The sequence below is a fragment of the Berghia stephanieae genome, chromosome 9, assembly GCF_034508935.2.
Source record: "Berghia stephanieae isolate SIO BIC M18660-M18661 chromosome 9, UCSD_Bste_1.3, whole genome shotgun sequence".
Taxonomy (NCBI): Eukaryota; Metazoa; Mollusca; class Gastropoda; order Nudibranchia; family Aeolidiidae; genus Berghia; species Berghia stephanieae.
The window spans coordinates 44,326,993-44,350,868 of NC_088368.1; the positions used below are offsets into that span (position 1 = coordinate 44,326,993).

Genomic DNA, 23,876 nt, shown 5'->3' on the forward strand with positions numbered 1-23,876 from the left:
TTTTGTTCAATATTTTATATTAATACACTATTATTATTATTATTATTATTATTATTATTATTATTATTATTATTATTATTATTATTATTATTATTATTATTATTATTATTTATTATTATTATATTATTAATAGATCTATTGACTATACATGCATGTTATTTCAGTGTCATTTGAATGAATTTTATGCATTAATAATCGTGAATCTGAAATAGAATAAATAACATATTATTAGTATTAGCAACAACATAACACATAAATCAAATGAAATAATATTTGGCACAAAAGCAGGGCTCAAACCCACGTAGCTCAGAAGACTTATTGACTGACTGAGCCGATGAATCAGTTGACAAATGGACATTGAAACTTTGTAGTGTGCTGTGATGAGCTATTGAGAGTGAATGACAACATCCATATAAATAGGGACCAGTTTGAAATGTCGATTTATTTCATACCAATGATAAACAAAATAGTTATAAAATTCTAAAAATATAAACACAAGTATTGATATGATATGGATGGTAATTTCCATATCGGTTTATATGTCTGATATGGTATACAAATACTACATGTCTTTGATTTTTGGGGGCAGCGTGGCTCAGCGGTACGGTCTTTGCTTCCTACCCGAAAGGTACCGAGTTCAATCACCCGCCGCTGCGTTGTGTGGCCTTGAGCAAGTCACCTCGCCCTAGCTCACTTTGCGGCGCTGCTCTGCGGCTGACGTCTGGGTTATTCCCGTCTTCCCTTGGAATAGACCCTAAAGACAAATTTCCCCTTGGGGATGAATAAAGGGAATTTTTTTTTTTTAACCTTAACTACTAATCTTGTTGGTATGTTGTAGCTATATATAAATCTTTATATTAAAAATGAACTATGAAAAAAGTCCCTGCTTAAAACTGGTTTGATCACCTGGCATTAATTGATGAAGATCCAGTTGACGTCCTAATGGTGTCGATGGGGCCGCCCTAGATTCATTCTCCATTCGTAAACTCTACAGTGAACTCTCCCCTATGTCCTTCTCTCTCACAGCTTTTTAGAGAATAGCATCAAAGCCTCTACTTTTTTTCCACTCGTAGCAACTTCCGTGCATCCTCATCCTGTCTTCTCATAACAATTAATAGGCGCTCGGTCATCTCCTTACACTCGAATATTTCACCACAATGCTACTAAAAGTATTATTGATAAACCAAGTTTTTCTTTTTGCGACAAAGAGTTTGGAACAATGACACATGAGTGTTCTTGAAACGCTTGGATTAAAAAAAAAACAACTATATTTTGACAGAGGCTGGAACATTGCTAACCTGTGTTTACATGTGTGTTTTTTTGTTTTTTTTTGTCTGTATTTATATAAATAAACAAATGATTTTTGTAATTGTCTATGGTAAGGATTGTCCCCATTTATTTGTTTTTGGTTTTTCCTCCACAGAGATTTCCTGCCGAGAGGATCAGGAATCGTGACTAGAAGACCTCTAGTCTTACAACTCACAAACAGCCGAACAGGTCAGTATGCCTTCCTCTTTCTCCTTAAAACTTTCTTTCTTTCCTTCTTCACGGTCGTTATTTATAGTCATGGGTACCTCATGACATCGGATAGGACTAATGCAATACGCCAGACGTGGTTTTCTTAAGGAAGAAAAAAAAAACTTGAGCTTTTTTATTGATTCAATAAAACTTATTAAAAAGGACACTTTGGGCTTGGGCCAGATAATTCTATTAGGAATTTATTGTATTATTTTATTTTTTTTTCATATGGGAGGATGTCAATTTATAAAATAGTTACAACCACTATTTCCCATGAAAACTACAATTTTTTATATTATATCGAGCAGAGGGCTCAGTATTCAAAGTTTGGAATATTTGGCTTTTCAGAAATTACATAAAAGTTTTTAAAAGCTGATTCATTTTATAGATTGCATGACCAATCCGGTTTTCCATTCACGCCATAGTCACACCAATCAACAACATTGTTGTCAGCTAATAATAGGGGAGATAACTCACGTTCAATAAAACCATTCCACTGTATTTGTTTGTAACAATGAATGCAGTTTGTCAAAAAATTTAGTTGTTATTGGCATAGGATTTTTTTTTTTTTTTTTTAAAGTCACACTCTGTAATTAGCCTTTTATTTTCATGATTTTGGTTCAACAAGTTCATTCCAGACATTGTTACTATTCATATTCATACCATTTATTATTTATTTATTCAACAGAGTATGCAGAGTTTGTGCACACGAAGGGGAAAAAATTCACAGATTTTAATTTAGTACGCAAAGAAATTGAAGATGAAACGGATCGCGCCACAGGCAGCAACAAGGGGATATCAAATATCCCCATCAATCTCCGTGTCTTTTCTCCTAATGGTGAGTACACTCTTACTCCTCTTACAACTACTTGGTTCTCGTGCCGTGTCTCGTGACGGATCGGGCCACAGGCAGCAACAAGGGGATATCAAATATCCCCATCAATCTCCGTGTCTTTTCTCCTAATGGTGAGTACACTCTTACTCCTCTTACAACTACTTGGTTCTCGTGACGTGTCTCCCCCCCCCCCCCCCCCCCCCCCCCCCCACTGCCACTGTTTAGTCAATATCGGAATGATTATATTGTACAAAGGCTTTCAGGTCCATGAATTTGTAATCAAGAGTGGCAAACATGGGAGCATAAATAGCAATTTTGAAATTGAGTGTAAGCTTCAATTTAATATAGGAAAACATATAAAATGGACGTTTCGGGGTTTTTCCTCTTTATCAACAAAACAGGATGAATGAAAAACTACAGACAAATGAGATATTGGAATATTTTATTTGTTTTCCACGTTAATTTGTGTATTGTTGTGCTGATGAAGGGTTTGTACCCGAAACGTCCATTGTCTGTATCGTTCCTGTACGAAGCCTCTCCATTTTCACGTTTTCATTAGTGTTTTCACGATCACAGGCTTCAGGCAGCCCCGACCGTTTTCTAGATATCTAAAAGCCTTGAGGCCAACTGTCCGTATAAAATCGGAACTGGTCTGTTGGCAATCTGGAGATATTTCCTTTTTTTTTATGGACTGTTTCTATGTATGGGAATGACCCATTGCATGTCCCAGGACTATGCTTTTTTGACTAGCAAATCAAAACAAGTAACAGTAAAAGCTCTAAATCTATATTATATTATATTGTGTTATATTATATTATATTATATTATAATATATTATATTATAGACTAAACATACTGCTGTTTTGGGCCTTGACAGTGTCAGTCGTGTTTGTTAGGGTTTGCTGTTTTAGCTCTTTGTAATTTTGGCTTCTTTGTTAATGTTTCCCAAACAAGTCAAAAGAGTGGATGGCAAAGTCCTATCATATTGTGCGGCCTTTATGAAAGCCATTACATATTATGTTTATACTTTGGCTGTGTTTCAGTGTTTTGATGGGACATAAATTATCTAAATGATGACTTTGTTATTTGCAATTTAATACACTCCTCTGTGTGTGTGTTGTGTGTGTGTGTGTGTGTGTGTGTGTGTGTGAAAGAGAGAGAGAGAATATTTGTACGCACACGTGAGTGTTTGTTTTTTTATGTGAATGCGATAGAAATTCTCACAAAACAAAAGAAGGTTGTGTGGGTAATGAGGGGAGACTACTCTTGATTGTTTCCATCGATTTGATGTGTAATCAATGGTAATAGGTTTGTATGTGATGAGTCATCCTCTGACCAAAGAGATATGGGTCATCAATCGTCGAATCAGTTTCAGTTGAGGACACGTATTGATTATTTTGGCTGAGGATGTCAGGATGGTCATTTTTACATCAATCCTAAAAACTATGTTAGATTTATTTTATATTGGGGGTCCCGGTAGCTCAGTTGGTAGAGCTTTCACTTCACAAGCATAAAGGTCAGAGATCGATCCCGGGCGCATTTGAAATTTTTTCCTGACCCCCCCCCCCCCCCCCCCCCCCTTTCCGCCCAGCAGTGATTGGTTAGCTGATTCTGTTAGATCCATTGGCAAGTGCTTTGAGATAGACTTGCGTCTTATCCAAAGGGTGGCAAGCAGTTGCTATTGCCTGTTTCACACACTATAGAAACTGGGATAAACTCCTGCTCCATGGGCCTAATGACTCTGCAGGAATACTTTTCGAATTTTATCTGTCAGTCTCTGTCACCTGATTTTGTAGCATCTGTGGCTCAGTATAACTCTGCTTCATCTTTTGATTAAAAAAACAGTTGATAACGATAGTCTTTGTCAATCCTTATACAGACTTGCCAGCCAGTATGATTTCTCATATCCTATCTGGGTGGGGTTCCTGACCTCCCATAGGGGGCAGGGAGGTACTTACTGTGTCTTCTATCCACCTATATCTGTTTTCCAACTTGCTTTCTGTCTTTGTCTTGGAATGAGATTACTTGGTTTTGTCCTACCCTTGGCCGGATATCCTGGCTGAGAGGGAAACAGTCAAATGTCTAGTTAATTTTGGGAGATGATATTTTTTTCCTTGTAAATCATCTCTCTGTTTTGCACCGTATTATGTTTTGTAAACATATTATATATGATTTGTAAACATTTGAGTGTATTCCTCTTAGTGGGGACCTGTGCTTTTGTCTGGATGAGACTTTAGGTGATCTCAAACTAAGTACTTTGATATTGTGCTCTTGGAATCTACACCTGTTTCTTATTTGAACCAATTCCCCTTTTGTCTTCATTTTTCTTGGATGCTTTAATTGTAATTGTAGAACTTTTTACTTTCCCATTTTCTTCCTTTTTACTGGCGCTGATATGACCTTAATGTGTTGCAAGTGCTGTAAAACCCTTAAAAACAAAAAAAACAACATCATATTCTAATAAGCTTTATTGTCCAAAATATTATAAAATGGGAATATTGACCAAAATATGCTGAATGCAGACAAGTAGAGTTTATAACAAAAAATGGGCACACAAAGTTGAGTCCTTGGAAAAGGCTCTTTACTCACATGCTCTCACCATACTCAGGTGTAAAATGAGTACCTGGCCATTAACAGCGTTGTCTCTGTCTGAAAAATTTGTAATTAATATCGTTTAACAGGCGTCATGTCTCGTCCTATGTGTTGCTGTTGGCCAGGGACCCCTCGTAAAGCGCTTTAAGCACGTTTAGTGGATATTGCGCTATATAAAAGCTCAATTCGAAGGCAGCCTAGCTTTGATGTCTGATTTTGAATAATTCAATGATAAAAAAAAAATTTAAAAAATAGAGCTTTTATATAGCGCAATATCCACTAAATGTGCTCAAAGCGCTTTACAAGGGGTCCCTGGTCAACAGCAACATTTAACATGTAGGACAGGACATGCCGCCTGTTAGGCGATATTACAATGTTTCGGACAAAGACAACGCTATCAACGGCCAGGTACTCATTTTACACCTGAGTACGGTGAGAGAATGTGAGTGAACAGCCTTCTCCAAAGACTCAACTATGCGCCGAGCGCGAGGCTCGAACCCAGGACCTTCCGATCGGAAAGCGAGTGTCATACCACTAGACCACATAGCCGCACACTAATAACCCCATGTTGTTGTTTTTTGTTGTTGTTTCCAGTCCTCAACCTGACATTGATTGACTTGCCTGGCATGACCAAAGTGGCCGTGGGGGATCAGCCCCTGGACATCGAGAGTCAGATCAGAGGAATGTTGATGGAGTTCATCTCCAAGGAGTCTTGTCTCATCCTGGCTGTCACACCGGCTAATTCAGATCTGGCCAACTCGGATGCTCTCAAGATTGCCAAAGAAGTCGATCCACAGGGTATGTCTATATTTGTATTGTTGTTGTTGTTGTTGTTGTTGTTGTCGTTGTTGTTGTTGTTGTTGTCGTTGTTGTTGTCGTTGTTGTTGTTGTTGTTGTTGTTTTTCTTCTTCTTCTTCTTCTTCTTCTTCTTCTTCTTCTTCTTCTTCTTCTCTTCTTTTCTTCTTCTCTTCTTCTTCTTCTTCTTCTTCTTCTTCTTCTTTCTTCTTCTTCTTCTTTCTTCTTCTTCTTCTTCTTCTTCTTCTTCTTCTTCTTCTTCTTCTTCTTCTTCTTCTTCTTCTTCTTCTTCTTCTTCTTCTTCTTCTTCTTCTTCTTCTTCTTCTTCTTCTTCTTCTTCTTCTTCTTCTATTCCTATTCTTCTTCTTCTTCTTTTTTCTTTCTTTCTTATTCTTCTCTTTCTTCATCATCATTCTTCATCTCATCATCTATCTTCTCATTCTTCATTCTTCATTATCTTTTCATCTATCATCATTCTCATCATCTCTATCTATATTTATTATTATTTTATATTTTATTTTATTATTATTATTATTATATTATTCATTTTTCTTATTATTATTATTATTCATTCATTATTTATTTATTATTATATATTTTATTTATATTTATATTTTTAATATTATTCTATACATTATTCATTTGTTATTATTTATATATTTTATTATTCATCTCATCTCATCTTGATTAATGATTTATTACTTATTAAATGATGGATTATATTATTATATACATATTTATTTTATAATATCACATTGTAGTCTTGTAGCATGTATGATTTAAACTTTTAATATTACTATGACATTTTCTGTTGAGTCATTTTCTCCACTGTTTAATTCCCACTCTCCCAGGTCTGCGTACCATCGGTGTGATTACCAAACTAGATTTGATGGACGACGGGACAGATGCCAGGGATATCCTGGAGAACAGATTGCTTCCTTTAAGAAGAGGTAATGAATGTGTGTGTTTGTGTATGTGTGCGTGTGTTTGTGGGTGCGTTTGTTTGAATTTATGGTTTTTTTTTTTTTTGATGTTGTGCGTTTAGCCAAAATATGCAAGCCAGATATAAAGTACCAACCAGCACGCAAAACTATATGTAACCTTTATTGTTTTATTAAGTATTGATTGATAGAATTTAGTGAGAACTACTCATAAAAATGGCTGGCTGAAAACAATAACAAAGAGTTGAGTGGCGTCAATATCTATTGGTGTTCTATGCACTCCCTGGCAATAAAGACTAGAAGATGATGTGGGAAAGTGAGAATTTAATAACTTTTATGAATAAATATAATAGAAAAATCTGGTAGGATCGAAGGAAAGAGAGCTAGAGGAAGACAGAGAATGACATATTTAAATAACCTAATAATGGCCAAAAGTGATTTTAAAAGAGCAGATTTCATGCTCACCTAAGAGGATTGTGATACGTGGAGACAGCCGAACAGCAACGTGCTCAAGAGTACAAGCCACAATGGATTTATTATATCATGTATTCTTTTCCCTCCTATCCTCAGGTTACATTGGAGTTGTCAATAGAAGCCAGAGAGACATTGATGGGAAGAAAGACATCAGGGCTGCTTTGGCTGCTGAGAGGAAATTCTTTTTATCCCATCCATCTTACAGGTATAGAATCCTACTTGAGCTTTTTGATATATATAGCATGAAATCCACTTAACGTGCTCAAAGCGCTTTACAGAGGGCCCTGATCAAAAGAAACACGTAATATATAGAACAAGACATGACATGTTAAGCGATATTATAATTTTCTTTCGAACGAGACGTTATCGACTCATTTTACACCTGAGTTTGGTGAGAGAATGTGAGAAAAGAGTCTTCCCAGGACTCAACTATGCGCCAAGTGAGGCTGGAACCCAGGACCTTCCGAGCTAAAAGCAAGTGTCATACCACTATGCTGTCTGACATTGCAGATTGTAAGGGTATTTATTGGGCAATAGTGACTTGAACACCTTTTTAAAAAGAACTAAATAAGTTTGTGGCTACAAAAAAATTGTTAATCTTTTTTTTTTTTTTTTTGTCATTGCCTTTTGAATAACCTCAAATAATCTAAGAACTCGCTACATTTTTGCATTACAAAATATAATCGAGAATTATTTTGGCTTCATTAATAAAGAGAGAGAGAGAGAGAGAGAGAGGGAGAGAGAGAGAGAGAGGGAGAGAGAGAGAGGGAGAGAGAGAGAGGGAGAGAGAGAGAGAGAGAAAGAGAGAGGGAGAGAGAGAGAGAGAGGGAGAGAAAGAGAGAGGGAGAGAGAGAGAGAGAGAGAGAGAGAGACTATTTCTTATTATACTTTATTGGTTCTCTCATACAGACACATAGCAGATCGACTGGGTACCCCCCATCTACAAAAAGTGTTGAATGCCCAGTTGACCAATCACATTAGAGAGACCCTGCCACAACTACGCAACAAGCTACAGTCCCAGTTACTGTCCATGGAGAAGGAAGTGGAGGAGTACAAGAATTTCAGACCTGATGACCCTGCAAGGAAGACCAAGGCTATGATGCAGTAAGTCTACATTTCCTGTCTGTTGAGTGTCACTCTCAGGTTTGTGGATAATTACAAATTTTAACAAGTATGAAATTTGAGAAAAGTTGCTGGATACCTTTCCCATAACTTCATGAAAAATCACCCGATATACTTCAAGTAAAGATGAAAAAAGTTGGGGGAAAAATGCAAATTCAAAATGTTCACCTTCCGACTGATTATGTCATGCACTGACACAAATGCAGAAACAATCAACTGGGTGGTGTTCCTGACTTCCCATAGTGGGCAGGGAGGCACTTACTGTGTCTTCTATCCTACATCTGTTTTCCAACCTGTTTTCTGTCTTTGTTTTGGAATGAGATTACTTATTTTGTCCTGGCCCTGCTGGATACTCTAGCTGGGAGGGAAACAGTCAAATGTTTAGTTTTGGGAGATGATATTTTTTGTCTTATAAATCATCTCTCCATTATGCACTGTGTTGTTTTGTTTAAATATTATAAGTGATTTGTAAACATTTGAGTGTGTCTGTCTTAGTGGGGACCTGTGCTTGAGACTTTTAGGTGATCTCAAACTAAGTACACCGATAGAGTGCTCTTGGAATCTATATTTGTTCCCCTTTATTCAATTCCCCTTTATCTTACCTTTTCTTGGATGCTTTAATTTTAATTCTAGAACTTTTTACTATCCCATTTTCTTCCTTTTTACTGGCGTTTATATGACCTAAATGTGTTGCAAGTGCCGTAAAACCCTTTAAAAAAAAAAACAAAAAAAACAACAACAAACAGAAATAAACAAACATTATTCCAAATGATTTGTTTGTTGTTTTCAGGATGATTTCCCAGTTCAGCACAGACTTTGAACGGGATATCGAAGGTTTTGGGACACACGTGTCGACTGATGACCTGTCTGGCGGTGCCAAAATCAACAGGATATTTCATGAAAGGTTCCCGTTTGAGTTGGTCAAGGTATGTATTTTTAAACATCAGTGATGATACTTTTCCGCGGAAATCCGCGGTTTTCTTTCCTTTCCTCGGTTTTCCTCCTCAGATCCTCGATCCGCGGATATTTCCTTCATTTCCTCCTTTTACTTTTTTTTTAATATAATAAATCTTTAAAAAATACCTCCTTTTTAAAAAAAAATATATATATATAAAAAATTTCCTCCTTTTACTGGACTCCGGGCGTTTTAAAATTGTACTCAAAAGAAGTCATCCTGCCTACTTTCCTGTGGTGCAAGAATGTTCTAGGTGAGTTTTCCGTTTTTCCCAGACTTTTCCTCCTTTTTGACTTTTTGTGAGTATCATCACTGTAAACATATTGTCAAGTTGTTTATGGGATACTAAGCTTCACTCTCTCCCTAGCAGCTATTTCACCCGTAACTTCATGCTCACCTAATACAAAAGTAGATTTTTTCAAACAGTATAGTAACGGGTATATGCTATATTTTGTTCAGAAAAATGAGCTCTGTCACATAGTGTCCAGTATTTATGGCTGTAACTATAACAAAATGAAATTAGAATGAGAAAATTGTTGATTACATCGTAACGAATGTGACGATTTTCCTCTGGGTGGTAAAGAGAGGGTTAAGCGGCTAGAAGCTGTGGACTGTGAAAAGTAATAAAATAAAGAAAAATGAATATAGCAGCTTTCAAAAGGGAAAAAATACCAAACACAAAACTCAAAACCCTTCTTCAGCCAACAACAAAAAGACAATGAAAATGTAAATACATAACTAAAAGACCAGATCGACCACAAAGATATATTCGGTACATAATTGTATTAAATTGGTGAGATAACATGACAGAAAATGATTTTTGAATGTCCATATTCAAATTTTTCCTCTACCCTTTAGACTTAGACTTCAATCATATGTATTTATAATTATTGCAACATTTTTTCGTTAGTTATATATATTTTTTAATTAAAAACATCAAATGTTTTTGTTACTTTTCTTTTAAATTATGTCAATAAAAACAATATGCTCTATTTTGAAAACCTTTTGAATAGATTTTTTTCCGTGTATATTTCTTATCTAGATGGAGTTTGACGAGAGAGAGCTACGTCGTGAGATTGGGATCACCATCAAAAACATTCATGGCATCAGGTAAGCTAAATTCTCGAAATACATCACTCATCATACAAGTGTTTTGTGTTATTTTAGTATCCTTTCCAGAGGGTAGCAAATAATTGTTACTTTCCATATAACGTTGAAGAGATCTGGGTGGGGTTCCTGACCTCCCATAGTGGGCAGGGGGGTACATAATCTGTCTTCTATTCCCTTATATCTGTTTTCCAACATGCTTTCTGTCTTTGTCTTGGAATGAGATTACTTGGTTTTGACCTGGCTTTGGCCGGATTCCTGGCTGGGAGGGAAACAGTCAAATGCATAGTTATTGTTTTGGGAGATGATATTTTTTTCCTTGTAAATCATCTCTCTATTATGTATTATTATATTTGTTATTTTAAATGTATAATGTAAGCATTTGCGTGTGTTTCTCTTTGTTGGATTTTGTGCTTGTGTCCGGATGAGACTTATAGGTGATCTTAAACTAAATACATTGGTGGTATGCTCTTGGAATCTACATCTGATCCCTATTTGTCCCCAGCTCCCCTTTGTCTTACTTTCTCTTGGCTGCTTTAATTGTAATTCTAGAACTTTTTACTATCCCATTTTCTTCCTTTTTACTGGCGCTGATATAACCTAAATGTGTTGCAAGCGCCGTAAAACCCTTAAAAACAAAAAACAAACAAACGTTGAAGAGAGAGTTACTTACTTACTTACTTATCCGAACCAGCGACCACCTAAGCTCTAGCCCTTCGGTCTTGTGCCATGATGTCTTTTGTAGTTGTTCCAGGTGACTATAAATTGTGTTACTGATGCTTGGATTTGGTGGGAGGAATGTGCATCTCAGGTCTTCAAGAGGTTGACATTCAAGCAAGTGGTCTGTTACTGTTTCATTGGGGTGTTGACATAGGGGGCAGGAAGGGGATGTGTCTTTTGTAATTTTGCTTAAATGGTTGTTGAGCGGTATGTGTTGTGTTCTTAGTTGAAAGATGATGTTTTGCTGGTGTCTTCTGAGCTTATTTAGGCAATCAGTCTTTACAGGAGTAGTCATATGGGAGAACATTAACATCTACCCGTGGTGCTCATTGCCCAACTGATCATCCATTCTTCTCTCTTATTTGTTTTGATTATTTGTTTCGCTGTGTCTAAGGATACTGGAATTGATGGTTGTAAAAGTGTTGATCCGAGTCTGGCTAGTCTGTCTGCATTGTCATTTCCTGGTATATTTGAATGTCCCGGTATCCACTTGAGAGAAGAGAGAGTTAAATTCAATGGGCCTGATACCTCTAGACTAGAGGACTAGTTTTCGTTTTTTACAGTTTAAAAAATCTGATGCCAGACAAAGCTGGTTGGACTTTGAACTTGGCGAGGAAAAAACCCATTCTCCCCATGAAACAAATATGATAAAATGTCATCATCATTGCCTTTTTCACCCTGGGTCAGGGTACAGGCCACAGACAAACAGTTTCCATCCCTCTCTCATCATTGCCTTTTTCACCCTGGGTCAGGGTATAGGCCACAGACAAACAGTTTCCATCCTTCTCTATCCCGAGCTAACTTTTTTATCTCATTCCAGGTCTTACCACTTCTCTGTATATCAGCTTCTTTAATTCTTCTCCATGTTCCTCGTGGCCTTCCCCTTGATCTTCTGCCCTGAGGGTTCCAGTCCAATACTTTCTTTGTTATAGTTGAGTCATTCTTTCTAAGCATGTGTCCAAGCCACCTCCATCGTCTTCTTCCTATTTCCTCTCCCACTGGTTTCTGCTGTGTTCTTTTCCATACTTCTTCAATTTTTATTCTATCCATCCATTTTATTCTGAGTAGCTTACGCATGCACCTGTTTACGAAAACCTGTACCCTCCTTATACATGCCTGGTATGCGTTCCAAGTTTCACATCCATACAGTAGGACAGACTTCAAGTGATAAAATGTACATTGCTTGATAGATTTCACCCTTCCCCACACTTTAGTAAAAATACATCAGACAGATTATTTCAATATCAAGATTTATGCGGCTATGTGGTCTTGTGGTATGACACTCTCGCTTTCGGATCGGACGGTCCTAGATTCAAGTCTCGCTCAGCTCATAGTTGAGTCCTTGGATAAGGCTCTCTACTCTCATTCTCTCACCGTACTCAGGTGTAAAATGAGTACCTGGCCGTTAATAGCGAGGTGCTTTAATTGGAATTCTAGAAGTTTTTACTTTCACATTTTCTTCCTTTTTACTGGCACTTAATGTGTTGCAAGCGCCGTAAAACCCTAAAAAACAAGAACAAAACAGTCCCCAAGATTTGGAATGAACTACCACGTGGTCTGAGGGAGTGTAAGTCTTTACCTACCTTTAAAAGCAATCTCAAGACACATTTTTACTGTATTTGTTATCATTGACTCTATGAATCCTTGATTTGGTTATGAATTATTATTATTATTATTTTTTTTTTTTTTTTTTTTTTTTTTTTTCACTTAAAATTGATAATTTATATTGTAAAGTGCCCAGAGCTTGTGTTTTACACGAGAATGAGCGCTGTATAAATGTGTATTATTATTATTATTATTATTATTATTATTATTATTATTATTATTATTATTATTATTATTATTATTATTAGCATTTTATAGTTTTTTTTGTTTATTTTAACAACCAAACACACTTCCTTCTCCTTTTAGAACTGGCCTGTTTACCCCTGACATGGCCTTTGAGAGTATTGTGAAGAAACAAATCAATAGACTGAAGGAACCATCTCTACACTGCATCGACCTGGTCGTCACCGAACTCTCTACAGTTGTACGGAAATGTACTGAAAAGGTGAGAAGACTACTACAAATAAATAACAAACCTACCAACCACTTATGAAAAAATGGTAAAAATACGAATTTTGACTTCAACAATAGAAATAAATAGACATTTTTGATTCATTACAATGTGATAAAAAGAAAACTTTGATGCCACAAAGCATCTATTCAGGGTTTTGAAGACATATTTAATACTGATCAATGTAAAATATTAATTTGTACAGTTAATTATAGTGACTTCTATTTCTTCTCTCTGAAAACTACGATTTTTTTACATTTCAAGTTGGCAGGTCCGAAATAAGTAAAAAGATAAATGTCAGATTGAATGTAAGCTTCAATTTATTTATGAAACAAAAGATAGAATGGACGTTTCGGGTTTCCCCTTTATCAACACAGGATGAATGAAACACTACAGATGAATGAGATGATGTGGTAGTGGTGTTGTTAGGATGAATAAACAAAACATTGGTTGGCAGGAAATAGTAGATATGCTCCTTTGTAAGGAAGCACGAATTAAAATAGAATGCTAGATATTTCTAAAAGGTGCGTAACTAATTAGGTGAAAAGAGGGGAGGTGGAGAGGAACTGTCTAATGCAGTTTAGAATAGTGAAATATAAAACCGTGTAGACTGATATTGGAAAATGAATACAATGGAAAAAAGGTGAGAACGCTACTACGTGGAAACTGCTGTGCATAAATACATGTACGTTATAAAATTAGAAAAAAAATATAAATAAAAATTAAAATTCCCTTTCTTCATCCCATAGGGGACATTTGTCTCTAGGGTCTATTCCAAGGGAAGACTGGAATAACCCAGGCGTTAGCCGCAGTGCATCAAATTGAGCTAGGGCGAGGTGACTTGCTCAAGGCCACACAGCGCAGTGTGGCGGGTGTTCGAACTCGTTACCTTTTGGGTACGAATCAAAGACCGTACCGCTGAGCCTCGTTATCATCATGACTTTTGAATATTGAAAAAAAAAAAAAATATTTCACATTGGATGGATAGGGTTGGTGTGGTCTGGAAATACCATTATTTATGTTTCTTGCTCAGAGACAAACAACAAAAAATGTTGGCATTTATTTATTTTTTTGGGGGGGTTAAAAAAGGGAGACAATGTGGGAGATGTGTGTGTGTCTGTGCCAGATTACATATTATGTTTATATTATAGAGTGGTAAGGAGCTGCCTGGAGATTTTGGGTTCTAAAAATATAAATGGAAAAGGTGGAAATGGATAAGTTCGGAAACAAAACAACATGACAGTATTATTGTATTGTTTACTGCCAAAGCCTTTCTAATTTCATCTTTTTGTTATATATTTTTTAAATATATATATTTTTTACATTGTTGTTCTATCCCTCTGTGCTGTTTAAAATGACCCCTATTTCGTGCTTGGTGTAAATATTTATTTGATTTCCCATGTCTTGAGATGCCATAAACGTTTTGCAAGGGGTATGAAACTCCTAAACCAAACAAGACCTGTGTGAGGCTCTGGTATTTTTATTTTATAATATTGCACACCTTATTTCCCCTATATATATATTCAGTCTACATACTGATCAGAGAAGGTAGATTGAAATGGTTCGGACATCTAAAGAGACGAGAGAGGGAATGCGTGGGAAGGAAAGTATTGGAGTTACAAATAGCGGGAAAGAGGAAAAAAGTGATGCCCAAAGACTAGATGGTGGGATAAGGTAAAGGATGATATGAAAGAACTGGGCCTGGAGGAAGATGATGCCTTGAACCGAGATGCATGGAGATGTGGCATTCATTATGGCAACCCTCCAAACTGCGGGATAAGCTGAAAGAAGAATAAAATTCTGTCTACATACCACTATGTGGTCTTGTTGTATGACATCGTTTTTGGATCGGAAGGTCCTGGGTGAGCTTCCCTTGATGTTTAATTGAGTCCTTGGAAAAAGCTCTTTACTCATATACTCTCACCATACTCAGGTGTAAAATGAGTACCTGGTCGTTAGCAGCGTTGTCTCTGTCTAAAAAAAATAAAAAATAATATCAACATGTTACTTGTTGCTGTTGATCAGGGACCCATTGTAAAGTGCTTTGCACATGTTTTATGAACATTGCGCTGTATAACATCTCAAGTTTTTTTTACATATTTATATTCATTCATCCCATGATCTGATGATCGTCGGGGGGATAGACGGGATGCAGCTCTTCACCATTTTCCGCCATTCTTCTCTATTGTTGGCCTTCTCCAAGAGTCCTTCCATCTTCATTCCTGTCCATTCCTGGATATTGTCCATCCAAACTTTCCTTTGTCTTCTTCTACTTCTTTCTCTTTCAAGGGTGCCCTCCACCACCGTTCTGCACAAACCTTCATGCCTCACATTGTGGCCAAACCACGACAGTTTATATTTCTATATCAACATTAATTCATCTGTTTTATCTTCTTTACTCTCAGATGAACCGCTACCCCCGACTTCGAGAGGAAACTGAGCGCATCGTGAATACACGCATCCGAGAACAGGAGCAAGTGGCAAAACAGCAAATCCTCCTCCTCATTGAAATACAACTGAGTTACATGAACACCAATCATGAAGATTTCATTGGCTTTGCCAAGTAAGTTATCCTCAAAGGTTTTTTCCCCCCAGATTTTATGTCTTAACCCCCGATCCTCGACCGCTGTATAAACGTAACACACCATTCCCACCTCACTTACGCCGCGGTTGTTTAAATGTAACACACCTTTTCCAAGTAAACGCGCATCAGTTGTAGAAACGTAACACAGACCCGACCTTGATTCAGTAAAAATTCCATTATGTTCTTTATGAAATAAAAGCCGAAGTTTGATCGGTTGATATTAGTTTCAGTCAATCAGCAAACAGTTTATTTAAGCTGTTTGGGTTGAGTATGAAGCTAGTTTTTGACGTAAGAAATGACGCGATCAAACCCGAGTGATGCTATATCTTAGCTACGTCATCCAAACTTGCTAGGCAAGTACTGGGAACCGGTCGTTATTTCCGGTTGACCCCAATGTGGTACTAGAGTTAACCTTGGGACCTGTGCTTGTGTCTGGGTGAGACTTTTAGGTGATCTCAAACGAAGTACACTGTTAGTCTGCTCTTGGAATCTACATCTGGTTTTCTGTTTAAACCAATTCCCCTTTATCTTACCTTTTCTTTGGTGCTTTAATTGTAATTCTAGAACTTTTTACTATCCCATTTTCTTCCTTTTTACTGGTGCTGATATAACCTTAATGTGTTGCAAGCGCTGTAAAAACCCTTAATAACAAAAACAAAACAGATTACCAATTTTGTTTCATTGTCTTGTTTTTCTAATGCAAATGTTTCAATTTACAATTCACACGTTACATATTATTGTCCTCAGTGCCCAACAAAAATCCGAAACGACAACAAAAAGGAAAGTTGGAAACCAGGTAAGGTTTAGATAAGACGTGAGCAACAGATTCGTGTGGCAAATTTCTATGTTTTAAAATCTATGTTCTTGACTATTTATATACACACTGAAACTCAGGGAGAAAGATAAAGGGAGTAAATATGACTCATAAATAAGGCTGTTACATTTACTCCTTTTATCTATCTCCCCATTTTACTGACTCATTTAGGCACCTCTAGTGTTTGGTTTTCCTCAAACTCCTCGAGATATCAAAAAAAGTTTGAGGAAACCTTATCTCGACATAATGATTTGATCAGTTGAGGGAGATAACTGTATTTGGCAAACAAAGTCATATCAATTCCCGTCTTCCTCGCTATTTTATTTGCTTTTACACCATTAATCAGTCCAGATAATGGTGTATTCAATGCATTTTTATAGTGGAAACCACAATAACAAACACCACTTTTTCCAGTCCCTTGTGTTCCAATCAGAGAGAAGTTTCAGTGTATTTCCAGCAGGCTCGATAAATTCTTGACAGTGCTCTCACTGATCAAGCTGAGGTCATCATAAATCTGGTGGCAAAGGAGGCTGCGACGAGTCTTGATAATGAAGTGCTCCGCATAGTCCCGGGAATAATATACAGGTTTTGAAAATATAAATATTATAGCGTACGTTTTCAAGAGAAATAAGCAATGAAGATAAAATCAATTGGAGTCAATAATAAGTGGCTACATGACAAGGTTGAAAGAAAAGTATTCGTTAGTTTGAAATGAATTCAAAGAGAAGGCTATTAAATAAATGATAATTAGTTAGTAATGTTTTTCTAAGCCTATCGAAATATACACTGGAGTGTGATGAACTCTGTTCTTATGTTTGTATAACTAAAATAAAAAGTTAGATAAATAGAGGTGAATCATTGATATATATGAAACAGGAAAGAAAGCTCTAAGTCGAATTAAGAAATTGAGGAGCAGGCGAGGTAGACTGATTTTTTTGGATTTTTTTTTTTTCTTGTATTTTTCTTTCTTGATTTGTCTGGCACCTTTCATATACACTTGTTCAGTTCTTAATCTTGAAAAATACCTAGCTTTGTATTGATAGCTTTGACCATAATTATAACCAGTAAACCAGTGCGAGTTTGTGAGTGCGTGTGTGTGTGTGTGTATGTGTGGTTTTGCACTATTTGTTTCATGTATGTCTGTTTGCGTATATTATGTCTATGCTGTAACCAAATGAAAAATTCCCTTCATGGATAATAAAGATATTATTATTATTATTATTATTATTATTATTATTATTATTATTATTATTATTATTATTATTATTATTATTATTTTATTTATTATATATTATTATTATTATTATTATTATTATTATTATTATTATTATTACTGTTATTATTATTATTACTATTATTATTATTATTATTATTATTATTATTATTATTATTATTATTATTATTATTATTATTATCATCATTATTATTATTATTATTATCATCATCATCATCATTATTATTATGAAACAACGTATCTGACCTTCAGTACCTTTGCTCCATTTGTCATTCGTGTGTCAGGTGATCCGTAAGGGTTGGCTGTCTCTACACAACATCAGCTTCATCAAGGGGGGATCCAAAGACTTTTGGTTTGTTCTCACTGCTGAGTCTCTGTCTTGGTACAAGGATGAAGAGGTGAGCTTGTCTAGTTCTTGGATGTCGTGATTATATCCATGATAATCTTAATGATTTTTTTTTTTTTAACTTGAGCTTTTATATAGCGCTATATCCACTTAATGTGATCAAAGCGCTTTGCAAGGGGTCCCTGACCAACAGCATCGTGTAACATGTAGAACAACGAGACATGATGCCTGTCAGGCGGTATTATAATTTTTTTCCGACAGTGACAACGCTGTTAACAGCCAGGTTCTCATTTTATACCTGAGTATGGTGAAAGAATGTAGTAAAGAGTCTTTTTCAAGGAGTAAACTATGCGCCGAGCAAGGCTTGAACTCAGGACCTTCTGATATACCTGTTTTACCGAGTGGGTTCTTTTGACCTCCCAAGGTGGGCGGCAGGAGGTCATGTTCTGTGTCTTCTATGCCCCTTTTTCTGTTTTCCGAGTTGCTTTCTGTCCTTGTCTTGAAATGGGATTACTTGGTTTTGTCCCAGCCCTAGCAGAGTCCTTGACTGTGATGAAAACAGTCAAATGTATATCTATAATTTTGGAAGATTTTTTTTTTCTAGTAAATCATCTCTCTTTTATGTACTGATACATTTTTTGTTTTAAATATATCATGATTTGTAAACCTTTTGAGTGTTGGGACCTAGTTGGGACCTATGCTTGTGTTTGGATGAGACCTTTTGGTGATCTCAAACTAAGTACACTGATAGTATGCTCTTGAAATCTACGTCTGTTCCCTATTTGAACCATTTACCTTTGTCTTGCCTTTTCTCGTGTAAAGCTGTTTTCCTCACAGTCAAGGATTCTGGCTAGGGCTGGGACAAAACCAAGTAATCCCATTTCAAGACAAGGACAGAAAACAACTCAAAAAACAGAAAAAGGGGAATAGAAGACACAGAACATGACCTCCTGCCGCCCACCTTGGGAGGTCAAAAGAATTGTAAATCTATAACTTTTTTGACCATCCCATTTTCTTCCTTTTTACTGGCACTGAAATATGTGTCAGAAAACTTTTAAAAAACAAACTTACATTTAACTATTTTTAAGCCTTTATAATACATTTTTTATCTGCTACAGGTAATAATCTTTTTCTACCACATGTTATATAACAGTGCTGATGGTTTTCCTCGAATCCGCGGAAATCCCTGGGGTTCTTTTACTTGTAAAAAGAATGTGTTGATACCCAACCCCCTCCCCCTGTGCTCAGTTGGTGAATTCATTCCTGTGAGTGGGTAGTTTTACATGGGGCAGTACTGATGGTTTTCCTCGGATCCGCGGAAATCCATGATTTTGGAGTCCAGAGGAGGAATTTCCTCCTTTTAAAAATTACATTTTCTCGAAACATGTGCTAGCAATGAGAGAGTTGATGTGTGGTGGAACACACAGGTGCAGTTTCCGACTCTCCAGAAGTCAGCTAGAGTATCAATGATAGTCTATCATCTCAATTGCTCTAAAAGTGGGGTTTAGTGCAGTAAAAATGGGGCTTAAAGGCAGTCGTTCAACATTTTCCTACTTTTTCACTTTTTGTCACCATCAGCACTTATATAATTTTTCAGCGCTGTCATATTCTAAGAGCAAAATCTTGGATTACAATTTTTCTAGTATATTCTTTATGTATATGTATGTATGACTGAATAGATTACCTTTGATGCACTCAGATAAATTCTTGTTCCAGTGTCTGTATGGGACCAAAATACACCAAAAAATGACACTAACAAAGGAAGGGAGAGGGGGGGGGGGGAGGCAGGAGGAACTGTCTTTTGAGAGTGAGAGTGTCTGTGGACTTATGTGTTGTCTTTTTTCTTTTTTGTAAATAGTGGGGGGTGGGGGAGAGTATTCTTCAAAATGTAGGTGCCTGTTGAATGCTGTAACGGACGGCATAGCTGTCAACTGTCCTGATGAAATCAGAACTGTCCCGATTTGGTAATCGGAGAGAAATTTAAAGGAGAAAATAAAATGGATTGATGAGGTGTATGGAAATGACCCTTTCCACGACCCCAGAATGCGTTTTTGTCGTTTTTGACTTGCCCATTAAAATAAGGAACAGAAAAAGCTTTAGATATCGGGTGATGGCGTGGCTCAGCAGTACGGTCTTTGCTTCGTACTCGAAAGGTACCGAGTTTCGATCACCTGCTTATGCGCTGTGTGGCCTTGAGCAAGTCAACTCGCCCTAGCTCAATTTGCGGCACTGCACTGCGGTTAACGCCTGGGTTATTCCAGTCTTCTCTTGGAATAGATCCTAGAGACAAATTTCCTCTATGGGATTAAGAAAGGGAATTTTATTTATTTTTAAATTATAATGAACTATGTGGTCTAGTGGTATGACACTCGCTTTCGGATCGGAAGGTCCGGGGTTTGAGCCTCGCTCGGCGCATAGTTGAGTCCTTGGAAAAGACTCTTTACTCACATTCTCTCACCACACTCAGGTGTAAAATGAGTACCTTGCCGTTAACAGCGTTGTCTTTGTCCGAAAAATTGTAATATCGCCTCACAGGCGTCGTGTCCCGTCCTACATGTTAAATGTTGCTGTCGGCCAGGGACCCCTTGTAAAGCGCTTTGAGCACATTTAGTGGATATTGCGCTATATAAAATCTCAATTTATTTATTATTTATAACAAACATACTGCTTTTTAGGGTGTTGATGGTTTAGTGCATTAGGGTGTCTCGTTTTAACTCTTTGAAAAGTTGGGCCGATATGGAAGGGGTCTGTATAAAGTAAAATTATCCCCCAGGAAAAATTTCTCTTTTTAGGGTCTATTCTAAGGGAAGACTGGAATAACCCAGGTATCAGCCGCAGTGCAGCGCCGCAATTTGAGCTAGGGCGAGGTGACTTGCTCAAGGCCACACAGCGCATAAGCAGGTGATCGAACTCGGTACATTTGGAGAATGAAGCAAAGATCATACTGCTGAGCCACGTCATCCCCTAGATCTAAAGCTTTTTCTGGCCTCAGCTGCAGGTGAGGTGACTTGCTCAAACCACACAGTGCAGGGCTGCCGTCTTGAGGAAAAAGACCGTATGTTTACTTGCAATAAGAGGCCAGGTACGGTCTTTTTCCTTAAGAGTGGGTCATCAAACTTGAAAACGATAAGGGCTGCCTGAAGCCGGTGATCGTAAAATACTAACGAAAGAGTGAAAATGGAAAGGCTTCGTGTGGGAACAAAACAGACAATGGACGTACAAAACAGACTCTGGACGTTTCGGAACGTCCATTGTCTGTTTTGTTCCCATACGAAGCCTTTCCATTTTCACTCTTTCGTTAGTAATCAAACTTGGTACTTTACTACTTACCACTATCAGAGGGCTTGACCTTAATGTGTTGCAAGCGCTGTAAACCTCTTAAAAACAAACAAACAAACTATCAGAGGCTTTTCTACCCTTCTGCTTTTCGTCGAATCATTCCGTGTATTCGGTCTACATTCCGCGATTCCCCATTCAAGGCAAAAAATCTGGATTTCAATAGAAGGAAGTTTTAAATTTCATTCAAATCATCAGCGTGAATACGGCATCATAGACCAGAATGCAGTTTATCCCATGTTTACATTTTCCAACGCCGTTACAATTCACTGATTCCGCTTTTCAGTCTCGAATTACCTTTGTTTTTTTGTCTTCCAATTCCTCTCTGGGGCCATTGGGAGTAGGAGCCTCTTCGTTGTGCCTTGTTGCTCCCAATAGTGATATATTAAATATAATTAACATAATATCTGTTATAAATTGTTTGTTTGTTGGACCTGTTTTATATTCTTACATTTTCCTTCCAGGTACGGTACCTGTATCAGTACTTCAGTCATTCAATCTTTTAATAATTTCATTATTTCCGTCATTCCCTCATTTTATGATTTCGTGGTTTATTCATTCAGCCATTCAATCATTTTGTCATTCATTCATTCATTCATTCATTCATTCAACCATTTCGTCATTCATTCATTCACTCACATAACCACTCAATCATTCAATTGTTCATTCATTCATTCCTTTATTCAATCCCCCCATTCATTAAATTATTCATTCAGTCATTCAACCATTTCGTCATTCATTCATTCATTCACTCATACAACTGCTCAATCATTCAATTGTTCATTCATTTATTCATTTACTCATTCATTTATTCCTTTATTCAATCCCCCCATTCATTAAATTATTCATTCAGTCATTCAACCATTTCGTCATTCATTCATTCATTCATTCACTCATACAACTGCTCAATCATTCAATTGTTCATTCATTTATTCATTTACTCATTCATTCATTCCTTTATGCAATCCCCCCATTCATTCAATTATTCATTCAGTCATTTATATTAATTCGCTCCTTTCCCCCCCCCCCCCCCTTCATTTAATTGTTACATCATTCACCACCCAGTTCATTTAAAGGACAGACTGACATGAGTTTGATCCTAACTCTATCTAATATTGGGTAGTTAGGTCATATTCAAACTTTGCAAAGGTCATGTGTATAAAGCTAGGCAAACTACCAAAATGCTGCTATTTGTCTGTTTTAGGTGAATTATTTATAAAGCTTGAAATTTATTCTCATTGGTTATTTTATTGTATTGATTATTCATCGTATTTTCATTGGTTATTTTATTATATTGATTATTCATCGTATTCTCATTGGTTATTTTATTGTATTGATTATTCATCGTATTCTCATTGGTTATTTTATTGTATTGATTATTCATCGTATTCTATTTTGTTCTCCGTTTTTAATGAGAAAAAAAAAGAAAAATTCTTTTCAGGCATGCCCGACTTCAACTTCAAGAATTTTTTGGACTTTGTTGTTTTGTCTTTGACAAACATTGTTATGATTTGATAATGTTATACCATCTCAAGCTGCCTGTACAAAAGTAAATGATTAACACGAAAAAATTCTCTTAAACTTTAGGATATTCTGTTGTCTCGGGTATGAATTGTAGTTTATTGTCAGCCTCTGGAAAGGATGCAAATGAATTGCTAGTACTTTCTGGTAGTAAGGTTCAGCCACAGCTACCCAGTCAAATCGGAGTAGAAATAATTTTGTCATCCAATTGATAGCCAGAATAGCCACGTTTGAGCCCCTATCAAGGGAGATATGAGTGGCCTCGAATACACAATTGGTCAGTAGTTTTAAGGACAAGTGGGGTTAACCAGGTCATAGTTCTGTCATCTGCATTTTTTGCGGCCGCAAATATCAGGGCGATCCGCAAACTTTGGCAAATTTCCCAAAATTGCCAAATCGTGGCAAATTTTGGGAAACTTGGCAAATCGTGTGGCAAATTTTGGGGGAAAAAAAGAAGCGAAAACAAAATAACGAAGAAAAAAAGGTGCGAAACTTGAGAAATGTTGCAGCTTTGCCTGGGACCAAACCAAGGGAAGCTACTCTCTACGGATAATGATCCTTTAAAATCTTTGTAACAACGCTAATCACAGTCATTTCATTTCTCAAGTCCTTAAATGTCATATATTTTATATAATTTTTTTCTGTATCGCGTGTTAATTTTTACTGAAACGCTTAGTTTTCCTCCGCAAATTTTTTGGCAAAATTTTGGTCTTTTTGGCAAATTTCTTGGCAAATTTCGGGGGGTTTTTTGGCAAATTTTGGCAAATTTTAGGTCCCAATTTGGCAAAAAATGCAGATGACAGATAGTTTTGACAAGGTAAAAAAATCTCGGAGCATGCTTAGATTGGGAACTGTTGATGGACCACCAAATTAAGACAATGATCCAATCATTGATGTGTCATTTGAAAAAAAGAATTAGGATCTAT

General features: G+C 36.7%; 1 protein-coding gene across 6 annotated transcripts in view; it reads left to right on the forward strand.

The window, feature by feature from the left end:
* Nucleotides 1–23,876, forward strand: part of LOC144980299 (dynamin-1-like) — a 75,505-nt gene that overhangs the window by 5,688 nt on the left and 45,941 nt on the right. For 5 of the 6 annotated variants that reach the window (XM_078927948.1, XM_078927950.1, XM_078927951.1 and 2 more), the window contains exons 3-14: nt 1,424–1,497; nt 2,207–2,356; nt 5,540–5,743; nt 6,592–6,690; nt 7,252–7,360; nt 8,065–8,259; nt 9,068–9,203; nt 10,275–10,342; nt 12,971–13,109; nt 15,521–15,678; nt 16,447–16,495; nt 18,032–18,145. In XM_078927948.1, coding sequence (XP_078784074.1) covers nt 1,424–1,497; nt 2,207–2,356; nt 5,540–5,743; nt 6,592–6,690; nt 7,252–7,360; nt 8,065–8,259; nt 9,068–9,203; nt 10,275–10,342; nt 12,971–13,109; nt 15,521–15,678; nt 16,447–16,495; nt 18,032–18,145 — 1,495 coding nt within the window. Of the gene's footprint in view, nt 1–1,423; nt 1,498–2,206; nt 2,357–2,417; nt 2,485–5,539; nt 5,744–6,591; nt 6,691–7,251; nt 7,361–8,064; nt 8,260–9,067; nt 9,204–10,274; nt 10,343–12,970; nt 13,110–15,520; nt 15,679–16,446; nt 16,496–18,031; nt 18,146–23,876 lie in introns of those variants that run through there. The other variant, XM_078927954.1, reaches the window with a different exon arrangement.